This window comes from Lichenostomus cassidix, chromosome 3 (assembly GCF_008360975.1).
Source record: "Lichenostomus cassidix isolate B80296 chromosome 3, HeHo_3.0, whole genome shotgun sequence".
Lineage (NCBI taxonomy): Eukaryota > Metazoa > Chordata > Aves > Passeriformes > Meliphagidae > Lichenostomus > Lichenostomus cassidix.
Window position 1 is genome coordinate 73541581 of NC_139483.1, and position 17571 is coordinate 73559151.

General features: G+C 37.9%; 1 protein-coding gene across 2 annotated transcripts in view; it reads right to left on the reverse strand.

Moving 5' to 3' along the window:
* FHL5 (four and a half LIM domains 5) overlaps window positions 1-17451 on the reverse strand; it is a 29073-nt gene extending 11622 nt beyond the window's left edge. The window contains exon 1 of one of the 2 annotated variants that reach the window (XM_085056312.1): window positions 12752-17451. In XM_085056312.1, coding sequence (XP_084912438.1) covers window positions 12752-12759 — 8 coding nt within the window. In that variant the 5' untranslated portion in view covers window positions 12760-17451. Of the gene's footprint in view, window positions 1-12339; window positions 12724-12751 lie in introns of those variants that run through there. The other variant, XM_085056313.1, reaches the window with a different exon arrangement.
* Window positions 17452-17571: the final 120 nt, after the last annotated feature.

Sequence of the window (17571 nt, forward strand, 5' to 3'; positions counted from 1 at the left end):
ATATGACTGTTTCTCGCATTATCCCAACTGTGCTGCTAATATTTGGTTGCAATGTAAGGTCACACAAATACCCCTGGAGAGCAAAAGAGTAAAATGTAAAGAAAAATAAACGAAATCATAAGTTAAATAAAATCATAACTCAAAGAAAGTTTCCCTTGTTGTTATTGGAAAAGATTGCTTTTTCTTACATATTTTTTTATTGCTGGGTTCAGTGTTGGCAGTACCAAAATAATGTGAGCTAGTTTATATTTCTGTGCCAGACAAGTGCAGGAAATACCACAAATCTATTGAGAGCCAGTTGTATGAATTTCCCATCCTTCACTTTTTCAGGCTAAAGAGGCTTGGACAAGCATCCAAACCTCGGCTGCTTATAGATCTGCAATGCTGAATTTTTTAAGGATTGTGGAGATGAAGACTTATTTCAGTCTTGTTGCTGGTTGGATCATCATAACTTTGCTAAAATTGGGTCTTGATTCTGGGAAATGAAGGAAAAAGAAACCAGAAAGTTCACAGGGAAACAACCCCAAAAACATCTGCTGGGCTCGTTGGGTTGTACCCTTCATTAAACTTATTGGGTGTAGCTGCAGCCAGCACCAGCAATCATGAATTTTAGAGGAGTTGAAAACAACTGGGGAAGGTCTCCTAAAATATTTACATGTCAGGGCTTTGGGCAGCAGAAATTTTTGCATTTTGAATAACAGGGAAAAATAGTTTATCTTAACCAGATGAAGGGCCTTAGAGTAAGGAAGAGCATACGGAAGACAAGATTTGAGGGAATGCTTATCCATGACAAAGCTTACATCTAGTCCACTTAGAGTTACAACCTCATACTTTTTGTTTCTGTACACTCACTGCCTGTCTTATACCCATGTCTCAGTTTTAAAAAGGCATGTAATCTTTTTCTGTGTTTCTGCTTCATAAGCTCTAAACCAAAATGGTTGGTTGAACTGTGAGAAAAGAACAATTACTGCAGGTTTCCGGTGGCACCAATGCATAAGGAATTTTTTAATCTGTTCGGAGAGGTGTAGTAGTAAAATAGTGGAAAGGGGGCAGGGAGAGAGGCTGTCATACTTATTTCAGACCAAAAGTAATGACTTGATTGGAGAACTTGTTGCTCCTGTAAAATGAAAGTCTTTAGAGTTGAATTGATTTACTGTATTTCTTACTGCCCTTAATATTTGTGTCGGCCAAGACAGGGTGTAGTAAAGAAATAAAATATTCTAGAACTCAGATCAGTGGGAAACAGGCTTTCTTAAAAATATTTTTGACGTGTTTTATGTGATATCCTTGGAAAAATGGTGTAACAGGACTTGAATCTGGACTTCCATTTCCTTAAGATCAAAAAGAGATTTGAAAGTGTAACAAATGAACCCATTTGTATGAGAAAATTACATCCATCAGCTTGTACATTTACAGAACATGACATATAAAAATGAGGCAGAGCTCAGTGCATTTAGTGCACAATCACAGTCATGAACAAAGTCAAGGTAAAGTTTTGCGCATTTTGTTCTATATTGGGGAAGAAATAAAAATTGGTATCTAGGGACACAATCAAGGAATGTTTGTGGTTAACTGTGCTCCATATTCAAGGTCACAAGACAGGCTTGAAACTGGGTTTCAGAGGAATTTTCATTTCTTTTTTTAGTGGGAATTAAAGTTGTGAACTGCCTCGGAGGATAACCCTGAGTGAACCACCTTCCTAATCTCCTCCTTGCTGGATCTCTATTACTGCTTCCTGACAGAGTTTCATCTCAGCCTAAAAGTGGCAACAGCAAAATCCAAATAGGGCATGCATGAAGAATTTATGTTACTTGTAGTGCTTTTTTTGTTGCACAAAGCTCACCAACAAATAGGTTTCAATATCTGCAGAAGCATCTCTGTCTTTTCATTCTAATCAGTGGCAATCAGGTTTTTAAGTTATCAAAAACTCTGCATATCAAGTAATTTTCTTTAAAAAGTGGTTCTCTTGATTATTGCTTTTTTCCCCAGGAAGTCAATCTGTCCCAGGAAGTCCAGGTTGTGTGCACAAACCAGACGCTCTACTGTAATACTTCAGAACTTCTGAATTTGTAATGTAATTATCCTCCTAAACCCCTATATGAGGATGGGAGCAAAGCATTATCAATCCTGTACTACAGATGAGAGTGGTTGCTTGAGAACTTTAAAATATACCCCCAAGAGCAGAATCAAAGACTGAGGACATCCTTGGGCTGCTCCTCTAGTAGAATGCTCAAGTTGCCCAAGGCTTTGCTTCAGAAAGATCTTTGGAGTTTGACCATGAATCATCATAAAAGACCATGTTTGGGAATGAAACAGCAATGGTATGGGAAAGAATGAAGATTTTTGAAATCTTTTGGCAAATGTCTGGGTAACCTTTGAGAGCTACTTTTACCATTAGAAAATGCAACAAAAAAAAAGTGAATCTCAGCTCTCCCAGCACCACTTATCCTTGCTCCAATAAATAAGCAACAGTACGAGCACCACGTAGTTAAGTAGAATGTTTTTCTTGTGCTTTGATCATAATCTCTAGAGAAATATGTTTACTTTAAGTTTGCTGGAAGCTAGACTTTGTGTTTTGAAGGTCAGTTAAGAAGTCTCTGGAGATCTGATGTTATTCACTCCCATGGCACGAAACGCTGACTCCAGCATTCCAGCTGCTAATTTGTGTCCTAGGCAAAGGGAAAGACTGCTGTGTCTCCATTCCTTGGGAAAAGATTTTGCTATTTAAATTGGAACATTTTAAATTGGAAGCTAGATACTGTTGATTTTTATGTACCTAGTAGGCAGGGATATGTGGTATCATTTGTAGTGTTAGAATATTCCAAGGAGATGCAGAGAGATGTTGCCAAGGATATGAGGATATCGTAACTGGAGTCCCCGGGGTCAGATTTGAGCATGCAGCAGTTTCATGGACTGAATGATAAAACAGATGAAAATAAAACAACAGATCTGGCTAGTCAGCCTGCTGTTAAAGCAGATTGAGTTTAGCTACAACAGATTAGGACAGAGACTTTCTGAAGAGTCAAATGATTTCCTATAAAATGCAGTGCACTAGAAGACTTCCAGTGAAGAAAGCCATAAGAATGTTTGTGAAGTTGTGAATCCTGATAAATAGGGAATCATTAGGAAAAGAATGTTTGTTTTCTCATAGGAGCTAAAAAGCACAGCCACAAGGTCAGTATATCTCTCAATAATTTATCTTGAAATTTTCTATAAACATATGTTAATCTTCCTCACATTTTATAAGAATAAAAAGCCCAGAAACATTCATACTACTCAGAAAGGAATTAGGATATACATATGGATGCATATATGTGCATACAGGTAAAAATATTCTCTCTTTCACTTCATGGCAATTTTAATGGGCTAATTCTATACCTGCCATTGAACTTCATCTTTTTCTTTAAAAACACATAATGATTGGAATAAGGCTCTTTCTTAGAGAGGCATAAGGAAAAAAAATTATGGAAAAAAAATCCTTGGAAAAACACTCAAGATAAGAAAAACAATTTAATCTATTATGAGGAGGACATCCCTGCAAGCTGCCCTAGGCACTTGTTCATTTTCAGGTAAGCACTTGTTTTTAACTTCCAATTCAATTTAGCTCATTTGCATGAATTTGTTGACTTCATTTTCCCTATTTCTATTTTTGTCTCATACATTTACATACATTAAGAGTTCTATAATGTTCATTTTTCTAAAAATGGCTAGAGAAGCAATAGGAGCTAGGGGCATATATAGCAGATCAAGTCAAACCAAGTACCTACAGGAAAGAAGACACAGATGATAGCTTTGAACAAGCTGTCAGTACAGTGACTCTGTGGCACAGTACACTAATATAGTGTCAGGTCCTGGAAACATCTGAGTGAGTGCAGAATTCTCACAGATGAAATTCTTCTTTGAGCAGCCAGGATCGATGCCAGCCAGGACACAGCTGGCACAATCTGACTATCTTGCTTCGTGATCCATAGGTGACACTCTTTTGGTGGGATGTCAAGGCAAAGCAGGTATTTTAGAGGTTGATCTGGTAATTCATACTGAATTGTACTGTGTTTACACACCCCATGACTACAAGCAAAAAGGACAAGAGCTGTGGCTGAACTAGGGGATCAAGCATCTCAGGAATTCAGTAAATTTTTCCTTAATTGGTATTGCATCTGCTTTGTGTACACCATGCAAACTCAAATGGTGTAGTCATCTAAATTCTTTCCTTTATTTTTTGTCTGAAATAATTCTTACCCACATTTTTTACAGGTTTTCACACAGTCTGGTAGAGCCAGAGTTTTCTCCTATGTCATTATGGAGCTCATTCCTTTCTGACTACTGTCAAAAGTATGGAATAAAATGAAGTGATGAAATAACTCAGCTGTGCATTGTTGTACAGTCCAATGTAAAGTCCTGTCAGTATTCTTAGTCACACTTTCCATATTAAACCATAAAACAGGTTTGAGGATCACATGATAAAGAATACTCAGATTAACTGGGGAGCTAGATGGGACAGAGTGGCACCCACAGCAAATGGGCAGATGACACCACAGTGGGAAGAGAGGCTGCTGTTATCCACGGGGACCTCACTGCAACTGGAGCAGTGGGCTGAGAGGAGGCTCATGAGGCTCAGCAGGGGAAGTTGCAAGGTGATTCTGTGAGGGACCACAGAAAACTTTTCCCTACTGAATGACAAAAGAAGGAGGGTCCCCACAAAACCTCAGAATTCTCTTATTGGCATTAGAACAGAAGTGGGGGCATTTTCATAACATCAAAATAGGTCCCTTGTAAATGCCTTGTTGTGAGTCCCCATCAAAGCTGGATATGAACTTAGTCTAAACATGTGAGAAATGCTGTTGCTGTTAGTTGAAATATTCACGTTTGAAGCCAGATGCTTTAGAGCTTTAGAGCTTTGCTTTCTATGACCATGGAGCACAGCATTTGAAAGATACTTTCAAAGATAATGTAAAAGTGTGATTTTGAAAAGTATATACACAATCAGGCTCTTCAATACAATTGAAATAGAAAAAGAAATATTAAATATCTGGAGCTGAACTAATCGAGATGAGAACTGATCACAGTCACAGGAAGGAATGCAAGATTTTTCCCATTGTGGTTTCCACCTGTTTTTTATAGTCCCCTTTCCTACCTTCATGATCACCAACAATCCGTGATTAGGGAATAATGAATTATATTTAAAAAAGTGTTTAAATAAACAGAAAATGGAAGTTAAAAATGAAGACATGCACTGAAGTCCTGATCCGAGCCCCCCACAAGTGAGTTCATCCCTATTGTGCAAATCATAGACTCACAGAATTGTAAAGGTTGGAAGGGACCTTACTGTCTGGTTCCAACCCCAATGCCATGGGCAGGGACACCTCTCACCACTCCAAATTGCTCAAGGCTCCATCCAGTCTGGCTGTGAAAACTTCCAGGGATGGGACATCCATCATTTCTCTGTGCAACCTGTTCCAGTGCCTCACCACCCTCACAGTGAAGAATTTCCTCTTGATATCTGACATAAATTTCCCTTCTTTCAGTTTGTACCCATTACTCCTTGTCCTCTCACTACAGTGCCTGATGAAGAATCCCTCTCCAGCTTCCCAGCAGACCCCCTTTGGATAATGCTAGGGAGCAGTGTTGGAGGAGCGCTTTGGAGCCATCTCTCCTAGAACAGCATCTGCACAAAATGCCTGCACAGCTGGGCCAAAGTCCTCCAAGGAAACAGCAGCATCTCAGCAACGCACTGACACCACCAGGCAGGGACACAGCTCCCTGAAAGTGACACAGGCCTGCCTTTGGGACTCAAAGCTTTTCCTGGGGAAAACAGCAGCAAAAAGAAGTGATAGCTGTGATACAATGGTGAGTGAAGTGCTCACAGGTAATGAGACAAAACAGCCTTGCCCCTAACAAGAAGTTACAGAACTTCAATAGGGAATGCTGATGCTGACTGAAATCCTTAAGGTCTTAATGAAAAAAATACGTAATTTCTCATCTTTGCAGACATTTCAGCTGTAGAGACCAGATTTCCTAAACTTTAAATTTTATTTCAGGGATAGCAAGGTGGATGAAGAGTACTCTGTTGTGTGAGAATGGTTGAATCACATGAATTACAATCCTTTTAAAAAACCCCCAAAAACTACAACTGATTATACAGCACAACTTTTTCTAGATGGGTTATTTAAAAGCCTGTGACCTACTTAGAACTGCTTTAAGAAATGAAATGAGCAAAAATAAAAAGATCATAATCAGCAGCATTGTTAGCAACAAGCTAAAATTGGAAAGGATTTTCATTACCCAATTTAAAAAAAATACTTGCTTCCCTCAAACCCAAACGTAAACCCCCCAAATGATAATAAAGCATCTGCTGCAGTGGCTTTTCCTGTTCTCTCCAGCTGTGCTAATGCCAACCTGACCTAGTTTTCCTGAGGACAAATATAAACCAAGCCACAGCACTTTTTTGATCAAAATATGACACCTTATCAAAATAAACCAAAACTAAAATTATTTGATCTCAGTCTTGTTAAGAGATTTAAATGAGTTAAATGGCAGTAGAGCTCAGAAAAAGCAAAGGTTACTGTCAGTAGCACCAGTATGTAAGATCCCTACTTCTATTATCATTGTTCCCAGGTACTTTGATTTGTTCTGTGGGCCAGTGCAGCAGCTTGCAGTGCTCCATCAGGCTTGGCTGCCACCTTCTTATCAAGCTCATCTCTGAAAACAGGGATGATGTGGCTCTGCAGACAAACTCTGGGCTGCTTATTACATCAACAGGAATCACAGTTTGTAAAGCCACTGCTGTACAGTCTAAGTCAAATGTAGTTCTGCAAATGTCTTCCCATTGTATGTGAGATGTTTAGGGTGACCACTGCTGTGTCAGTCTCCATTCCTTCTCAAGGGAAAACAGGCTTCAAGATGGGCAATTCCAAGAGGCAGGATCAAGTAATTATGGGATGGTTTGGCTTGGAAGGGACCTTAAAATAATCTAGCTCCAACCCCCCTGCCACGGACAGGGACACCTCCCACTAGACCAGGTTGCTCAGATCCCCATCCATCCTGGCCTTAAACACTGTCAGGGATGGGACATCCACAACTTCTCTGGGCAGCAAGGAGAGAAGAAGTAAGGAAAACATTGAGTAGAGCTAGAAACAGCCTGACCTCTGCCTGTGGACCCTGGATTTTTGACGACAATTAACACAGTAGGTATAGGTATGATGTTTAGAGTTAATGATCCTCTGCAGTTGCACTGTCTTTGGAATACAGACATACAATAATAACAACAGATTCATATTGCATCTGCTAGGGAGACAGACCATGAAGCATCTAATCTGGTAAAAAAAATCTGAAAGTGTCACTCTTTGTATTGTACCACTTTTACAGTAATGACCTCATATATGACATAACCGAGGCAGGTGGCAAGAAAGGTTTCCAGGAAAGCTCACATCACAACAAATAACCAACATGAAAATATACTGTGGATATTTTTAAACAGACTTGTTTGACTTCCTTCGGCTGCCCTGTAAGTGTTGCATGACCACCTGTTATGTCTTCCCTTTGAATGGATCACTTAAAACAGTGGCAAGTGTGTGCAAATTAATGTAGTTGAATAATTTGTCTCAATTCCTGGATGCCAAATTAGGTGATTTAATATTTTCTGGATTAGTGTTTAATTCTGCATTTTAGGGCTGGTGTGCTCTTATCTATTGGGGAGTGCTATGCACAATTCACTTACAAAGCCTCAGCATCTGCACCAAGGTTGCAGTTACAAAATAGTGCAATTGGGCTGTGTGTGCATTTCACCAACAATATGGAATTATAGTAGTGTGGCTTTTTGTTTTTATTTTCTGCCCTGGGTGCTCTAAAATACACTGTGGACAGGAAAATCTTATTGGTTTAACTATGCAGGTGCATCAAGGACAGCCTGCTGGCCTTTGGGTTGGGGAAAAAAAAGATAAAATATTCAGATACACACATTCTTTTATATCAGGTCCTATATTCACTGTTGATAGTTATCCAGCACATTTCACTCCAACTCAGCAAAAGGATATATGGACTCACAATGTCAAAACAGTTTTAGAAGTGATCTCACAAAAGGAATTTTGAAGGCAGTGAACCTTTTTAGGAGAACCCTTTTAGGAGTGGGGCTGGTGGAAGAAAGGGCAGGGAGTGGAGGACTTTGACTTTTTGTTTGTCCTCTACCAGTGAGGAAAAATAACAGTGTCACTAGGACAAATATAGAAAAAAATTTGGTGGTTTTCTGTAGTTTTCCCTCCTTTTATTTAAATATGTGGTTTTGTGCAGTTTTGCCTGCTTTTTCCATTAAGCAGGCAAAAAATGTTAGTTAAAGATTTTTGAGTCTTGAGCAGTTGAGTAGATAATGTGCTGTCAAACAAGATAGAGGATAACATGGCATTGACTCAGTTTTAACCTGAATTCTCACATCCTGTGGCAGCAACATTGACCAGTCCTTATAGAGATTCAACCCTGGGTTCGTGCCAGTGACATTTGCCACGTTCTTGAAGCCTTTATGACTCTTACATTACCTGTTCTGCCTACTTGGGAGATAAAATCTGCAGAACAATTATGTGCCTGGATATCCTAACATTTCCCTTAAGCCTTAAAGTCTCTGCACCACACATCAAACATTTTCTTTCTATTTAAAATAGTCTAAAAGTGGCTATGATTTAAAATTAGTAGACCATGGTATTCTGTCTTTCTTTATTATGATGTGAGGTTACTGACCCTTCAGTAACTGCCCTGCTGGGATTTTTTGTAGTAATGTCCTGACATGTGAAAAAGTATTTTTTGGGTTTTTTTTAATGTTTGTTTTTTTGTGTTTTGTTTGTTTGTTTGTGTTGTTTTGGCACTATGACTTTCACAGTGGATTTCTTTCTATGATTATAAATACACACTATCTAAGTATTGGTTCCAGTGCAGGATCGACCTTTTCTTATTGATGGAAAATTAAGGCTAAATTTTATCTGAACACCCAAGACAATCAACATTTAATTCAGACAAATGAAACCCATGGCTAAATCTTAAAATGCTGGAGGAAATTTGGTAAGAATGAAGAAATTCCTTTCTAACATTTAGGAACATTTTAGGATCATGTAATTTAGCTCAAGGATATTGAGCAGCAATGAGTCCACTGAAAACAGTAAAGTCTATTCAAGTGATGATGTGAAGAATGTAGCAACAACCGTCTTTGCAAAACTAGAATGGAATTGACAAGTTTTAGTAGAGGATGATGCTCAGAGACCATTCTGACCAGCTGCGGTGAAAAAGGTTGGTCTGAGGGAGAGGGGAGAGAGCAGTACACAGCAGCAGAAACTGCATTAAGGAACAAATACAATCCAAGTTATTTTTGCTAATTTATGTAAAATTTGGTAAAAGTTTTCAGTAAATAGTCTAAGCAAGTGATTGAACAAATTAAGAATTCTGCTACTGTATTTGAAAAAATCCAACAAACCCAAAGTGTTTTGGGCTTTTAATTTGAAATATTTCTCAGTGCTCTTCAATTTTCAAGTACCAAATTAAACAAAGATTGACAATTAAAATACCAGCATGAAATAGTTTTTACACTAAACATTTTGTTCCCATGTGAATTAGACTTTTAGAACTCTAATTATGCCACAGTTTTGCATGTTTTAATACATAAATGAATCGCGATGTGGCCCAATTTGAGACTTGAAGAGCTCACTTGAGAAAGACTGAGCTGGAAAGCAGGTTTAAGCCTAATACTGCTATGGGTTTCTAAAACTTAAATGTCTGAGGTATTTTACAGCCTTCTTTTTGAAGGTTTCAAAGGCTTCAGAACACTTTTCTAGCAATAATAAAGTAGTCCCAAAACACATTTGTGAGATACTTGTCTACAGGAAAGGTTAATACTTGCCAAAGCAAAATAATTGACTTCCTCAAGGTCACAGAGCAAACCTGGTGAGTGGGAACAAAAGAAGCCATTCACTGCACCTTTGCCATTAGTTGGGTCTCCTCATCAGGCTGTATCCATGGCACTGGTCTGGGATAGTTAAAAGCACTGTTCAAAGGTTGCCAATTGGTCAACTTCTAGTGCTAGAGGTAGAAAGCTCTTCCAAAATTAGCAGAAGTAATAAAATGTTCCAGTTGCGCACTTTGCAATCATCCTTCATGACTCCAAGGTTTTGATGAATATTCTTATGCAAAATGTTCTGTCAGTACCTACACCATGCTCTGAAACTTGGCCATTCTTGCTATCAGTTCTGCTACCTATGTACAAAGACACATTACAGGAAGATTAATATTTTTCTGACTGATAAAGGCTCTTCAGGTGTGAGGCCAGCAACCAGCTAGGACAGCCTGTTCAGACCCATTGCCTTCACTATGTTGAGATGTACAAGAATTAACCAGTGATTCTATATGGACCTTGAAAAAAATTCAAATTCAAAGGCCACCACAGCTATGAAGAAAAGCAGCATACTATCATGAATGAAGTAGAATCAAAGAAAACTCTTAGTCTAAGAAAGGGGAGCAAGAGGGACTATAGCTGATCTGCACTAGATGGCAACAGAGAATGGGGATATTCACAAAAACTAACCTAAGCCTGCTGAGGCTAATGAGCAAGGCACTTTTTTGGGCTGAAGGACAGATATAAATTCCTCTCCAGGGTGATTTATAGCAGAAATTAAATTTAGCCTTCATTATGAACGAACCGAGGCAACATAGCTTCCCTTTGCAAATCTTATCCTTCACTTTATCTCTGCTACAGAATTTTATGTCATGGGGTGTTTATTACCTTGTTTTCTTGGAGTCATATTTGCATGTTTCCACAAAACTGTCCTTATTTGATCCCTCTGACATTTCACAGGAAAACACAAATGTATGAAACAAGGAGCTCACAGCCTCTTTTCTCATAAGAGCTGCACGCCCTGTTCCCAGAATGAATTCAGCTGCAGCAGCCCAAGTGGAGCATTAGCAGCATTTCACTGCACCAACTTCCAAAACTTAGGGCTCTAGAGATTTTAATAGAACAGTTGAACTAGAAATGATTGAATTATGAGCATAATTTTACCCTAAATTGGCAGGGAAGTGTGCAGAAAAACTCAGCTCGGTTTTACTCCCCAGGTGATCTAAAAGCCTTGACAGCACCTAGAGCTTGAATTGGCAGGAGGGCAGTTCCTTCCAACAGGTTTGGAATTTCTCCCTCTGATTTTGGGCTTGTCTTTTGCAACCATGCTGGTTAAAATCTTTCTTTCTGTCTCTCTATGGTTAGGCAATACTAAAAGTTTTTAACTATTCTTTTGAGAAATAAAACTGGTAGGGAAAATAAATGAAGAAAGCTGGGATTATCGGTACAGAGCTGAGGGAAAATACGTCTTACCATGTCAACCAAAAAATATATGCTTTGTAAATTATGCCTGCCTGAAAATAATTTGGAGACACCATGCATCAGAATCTCTTTCAAGCATCTTTTGAATTCAATTTTCTCTAACCCTGCAAGTTAGTTGGTATCATCTCAAGTTTCTACCAATTAAACACCTTTGAGTCAAAGTGACTTTCCTGATCCTGTGATAAAATTATATGGGAAGACCATCAGCAATCTTTTATATGTTATATTAAATTATCATATTATATTAAATCCACTACAGTTTGTTCTGTTACTGTAAAAATAACAACTTTTTGCACAAAGAGAAGAAAAGAATTACCACAAACAAAAAAGAGGCATCTGGAACTTGCTCTCTAAATGGAAATTCCAAACAAAATTATGATCCTAGAAGTATGATAGCTGAAAGATAACACAAAGTGTCTAACGGAGGGTGAATTTGGAGATGATATTTGTTGTTTATAGCAATATTTTGTCTTGTTATAAAAATCAGCTTGGAAACTGGTTTTACTTCCAAAATCAAGAATAATCCACATTATTTATTAAAATTACTTATTCTAGAAACAAATGAAAACAACAGAAAAAACACTATCTAGAAATTTTTATTGTAAAAACAAATAGCAATGAAAGCTTGCTAGGAGATAAAAATGTAATGGGAAACAGCATGCATATTTCTCATTGGATAGCTCTTTGGAGCAAACAAAATTCATCCTCATCTGTTTACAAAGGAAACCCCAAACTATCTTTCTGCAAAATAGTGGGTGAGCCAATTAGCACAATGAAAAGTATTAATAAAAAGTGTAGTATCTCTTTAGGTACACAAAATTTAAAAAATGTTATATATACAGAGTTCTGCATCTAATTTATTTAGCAGTTTTGTGTGTGAGAAAAAGTTCCAGCTTACTTAACTGAAATATTAAATTAAGTACCTTGTATTCTAACATGTTTAAAAATTATCACATAAAGGAATAACAGAAAAGAGCCTCAATACTCACATTTAGTTTTAAGCTGCTTCTCTTGGTAACTTGCACAGCAAAATAAAGGAAGAAGTAATTACACGTCTTCACAGAAACAAGTAATCATCAAGTCCAAAAGAAACAGAACACTTTGCCAGAGCTATTTGAGGGTCCCATCAGAATTTGCCTGGATGGGGGAAGGCTGAGGGTCAGTTTGTTTCCCTTAGACCTCATGACATGTAAATATCTGGCTGCCTCACCACTGAATCAAACCATTCTCTGACATATTATGTTTACAAATTGCAAATGCATACCATGTAGGAGGTTCTTAAAAGAACATATTTCTAAGAATTGTCAAAAGGAAAAAGGCATTTCTGTTAAAAAACAGAAGTGTTCAGTGCAAGGGAAAAAAGCAAGTAAGATAGAACATTATTCATCCCCAGATACAAACTGGTTCATGCATAATGAATCCAAAAGACCCCATGTGAGCTTGTAAATCAGAAAAGAAAAAGAAAAGTTGCAATTACTAAAGTCTGATTGTTGTGTACAGGAAATGGGAAGGCAGGGAAAAACCTCCTCCAGTTTCAGGAAAGATGTTCAGGGACACAGCAGAATTCAGAAGTTCTGACACTTCTTAAGCAGTTTCTGGGCTGTAAAAATTTGCTGCTCTTCCAGCAGGTGGGAAGGTGTTCATACAGGATTACCATCAGAGTGGCAGCAATGGACTCCTCTAGGCTCTCTCTCAGTATTTCCCAGTGCTGAATCACAGCCACCTCCTTTACTTTCTGCTTGGACTCAACAGCTGTGAGCTCTCACAGACAGGCTCCTGCATGCACAAGAGCGTTCAGAGCTCCTTCTACTTCGCATAAGACTCTATGCAGACCCTTAATCAAACGCAGCTGAAAGTCAGGATATTGTGTCCATTTGAAAAAGCAGGCTGAAGTTAAGCAGAGTGAAGAAAGGATGGCTGCTTGTGGTATGAACCATGACTGACCTCCAGGCAGATTTTTCCACAACCAAGAGCCAATAGACCTGAATCACTCAGTCTATAACGTCAAGTGGGTGGGAGCTGTTTTGTATCACAGACAGGAGAAAGAAGGAAATGTTTAAATGGTTTAAATATGTATTATGTTATCTGAGTACATTGGTAAAATTGCCAAATCTGGACATGTTCTGGAGGTTGTCTGTGTCTAGATAGTGTCTCACAGCAAAGACTGATCCTCCGACTACTATTGCCAAGAACTGATGATCCCTGCTTGTGGTCTTGTTAAACCTCTCCAGACCCTTAGTCACTACTTAAAAAAGACTGATCTCTTTCCTCCTATTTTTATTTGTGTTATAAGCCTGTGATTTTAGCAGACTGAAGAGAGAGAGGATGAGTTAGGTGTGAATTTAGTCTAGAGTGAGAATCGTAAATAGTTTTCTCTTGTCTTTACCTCAAGAAAGAAAAAAACTGATAGTTCTTAACCAAGTACCTTTTCAAATTCATAAATTTGATCAAGACAGAAGTATTACCGAAGCAGATCTGGTGAAATAGCTAATGATACTTAGAAATACTTCAAACACAATGCTCTTTTCATGAAGAAGTTCAGACACGTCCTAGAGCTGAGCACTTTCCTTATGCTTTAAAGACTACCCTCAAATTTGACTTAACAGTAGATAGAGATAATAAACGTTCTAATAGAAGACAAGTCCAGAGAAACATCTAAAACAGAATCAGAATTTTTCCCAAAAGAAACAAATTAAGAACAAATGAGGAGGTCAACAAAAATTCTGTTGTTTCTTCAGAAAATCAGTTTGATAGTGTCTCTTGCAGCTCCCACAACTCTTCCTGAACTTCCTGAAATATAAAGCAGCTTACTTTATCTGTCTCCCAACATGACCTGTCTTGACCTACCTTCCTCTTCATGTTGAGGGTTTGGGAAATTCATCAAGCAAATGGTGGCTCTCTTTAAACTACGTAAATTACTCTTCCCAATATAGAAAATTCATTAAAAAAAAAAAATCTCAAAGAGATGGCGTTCTCTAACAATTCCTAAAGAAAGACCTTGTTTTCCTGACAAAGTATCTTTGCCATTTACTGAGTATGCTCTGTTATTTGTGCTAGCAGAGAGCATCTATTATAAGATACAATTGTTGTTCAAAAAGCTTGAGCAGCATGGATTTGGGGGCTCAGAAAGCCCTCAAAGGAGAAATACTGCATGCCTTATTCTTAGATTCCTCTCCAAGCATCCACTTCTGTCTGCTGCTGGAGACACAATACCAGGCTATGCTGACCTTCGGTCTGACCCACTACAGTCACTCTTGTGTCATCGACAAGAGTACTAAACTTCCTAGTAGACAAGAAACGCCCAATCTACCCAGGCTTGTAGAAATTCCCATTTTCTTGGCCTACTTATTAGGAAAAACATTCAAGGAACAACCACTGCTTGATTAGCCTTACTCTTGAGCCTACAGAGAGAACAGAACTATTGTAGTTTTATCTCAGCAAGCTCTCAGATGGGTTCATACCGACAACAAAACTCAGTGATACTATTTAGAAATGTGCCAAATTTTTTTAAGAAGCTGGGAAAAGAGTTGAAAGTTCTAACAGAGCAACACTCTGCTCATTTCCAGCAGATCTGCAAGTAACCAAGTAAAAAGTCATCTTTTGCCACTTGAAAAGAAGGAAAGGCAGAGCTGCTGCTGAGACAGGTATTACTGTACCTATGGCTAACACATCCACTCCAATCTGAGGGTAGCAGGAAATGAGGTTATGAGAACATTTATAAGTAGTTGTAGTTGTGTATACATACATGCATTATACACATCAGTTGATGAGTCTAAAAATATAATGGTGTTTAGACACCATAAGTGAAGGGCATGAGAGGCTGACTTTAACATTTGAAACCAGAGTAAAAGTGTTAATTTGTATACTTTATAGTGCCTAGTTATAGTGTTTGTAGTTTTCCTAGATATTCCAAAGAGCATTTTTGTTTTGTAAACCGCATCTCTGATTTGTACAAGAAGATTACTCTTCCTCCCACATACATTCCTCCTAGGGAGAGGAAAAATCCCTGTGAATTAGCAAAATTCCTGTTCTTTCTCCTTCAAAAGATACACTTCTGTATCATAAACTAAAGACTGAATTTCCAAATCAACAAAAAATACTTGGGAGGCTTTACCAACCATGTCTCCTTGAATTCTGTTAGCAGCCAGAAGATAATCCTGAACTGTAGTGCTTCCAATGTATCCACTTCAAAGACTCTATTTTTTTAATCCTTATAACACTGGCAGCAATATAGCAAGCTGAACACATGACAAAGCAAATTCTGTAGCAAGTTCATTATTATACCAGCATAAAACAAAAAAATAATCAAACAAAACTACAGGACACTTAGAATGGTGTGTTAAGTCTAACAGTGCATATTACCAATTGCTGTTTGAAAGCTGCAAGTTGCAAGATGATCAAACACTGGTGAAGTCAACAGAATGCTCTTTAATTACTTCATCATTTAATGTTATTAAAATAATTTCATATTTGCATATAGAATTTCACATGGCATATTATTTACAAAATAGCTCCATGTCATATAAAACTGTTTACATTCATTATTGGAAATAATTATTCTGGCTAAATAACATGAAATCAAACCTATTTCCTGTATACAAAATGTATCTTAAACAAAGTTCAACAACCTGAATATTTTCAGTCTTTTATTCCTCACTGTCTTTTACTGTCAGCTGTTATAACCTCCAGCCAAGGAAACAACTACCTTTGCTTCTGCTTTACAACTCCAAACTGTTTTTCCTTATGGCTGATAACAGATCAGCATTGGCAGGAACATTGTTAAACATTACTGCCTTTTAAGTATCTGCAAAATCCTATTGTTTACATCACCAAAGTTACCTTAACATTTGTTACTCTGTTACTGGGGTTCCACATCTGGCCTATTCAACTTTCACTTGTTGCAATTTCAGGCTGGGGGATGATTATGATTAAGCTCAAAGAATATGTGAATTTTTGGAAAACACAAATATTTGAATGGAGCAGAATTTGCATAGCATTTACTCTCTTTGTGCATCAATTTTGGCAAGAATGGGTGAAGTACATTTTTAGTGAAACAATGCTATTTCATCTCTTATTACTCAACCTTGATGTTATGCAGGCCCCTGAAATTACACACATGAAATCAACGGGTACAACTGAAATAAAAGAACTACAGTATTTCCAGTTTGAAAATTATCTTCTCTTAAAATCAAATTAGAAGTATATTAGCCATAAAAGAAGCATGTCATTAATACTGGCAGAATTGCATTTTTTCATATTTTCGCCCTTTCCTGAAGACATAAAGTACTGCTCATATAAAAATAAGGCTGGAAAAAAACTTGAGGGAAGCAATATTTCTATCTATGAAGTTTACGTAGCAAGATCATAAACTAAATTATTTTCAAGAAACTCAGGACAAGCAGAAGACCACAAGTTCTCTGAAGAGCTCACAGAATGCAAATAAATGCTTCTGTCTGCTATGGCAACTGGACCAAGCACTCAACAAGTCTGCTGAATGAACATCTGGCATGCACAACATGGCAGGTGTAACAGCATTTATCTGCTCCCAAAATGCCAATGCAAAAGAGTGTCACCTCCCTTGCCTGAATTACAAGTTTTAAATGAACAGCTATTTCAGACATGAGCAGAATACATCAGTAGTATGAGTGTGCTGATGTTCACGAACTTTCAGTACATTTTGAAACTTCCATTAGTACTGGGTCACTTTCCTAACATTTATCCAATTGTACTCAAAATATTTACTGTTGCAGTTCAGTGAACAGAAGCTGAAAAAATCCACTAGTGACACCAGAGCAAAGATGGTCTTTGCTGGTGTGCTATTAGGAATCAGGGTATGTTTAAAAAACAGTATTTGAAATAAAACCAGACAGGCTTACAGACACCTACATGCAATCCTTATCTCACTACACATCCAAATCAGAGAAGTAAAACTATCAGCCTGAGTGTATATGGAACAAAATACACTGTTATTTCAAGAATAATTTATTGAGGCCTCACATGAGGATGCCAATTAAAACTCACTGGTTTCATACCCAGCACAGCTGTGGACACATCCACATTAATGTGTGTTAAAAGTATACTTGCAGTAGTGTGTAACAAACCTCCATTTGCCACCATCAACCAGCAACTGTGTCCCTGGCTGTGATCCCCCTAGCAAACTACTAGAAACCAAATTTTAAAGTTTGTCAAGCATTTTCTGTTGTCCCTTTTTTTTTTCAGAA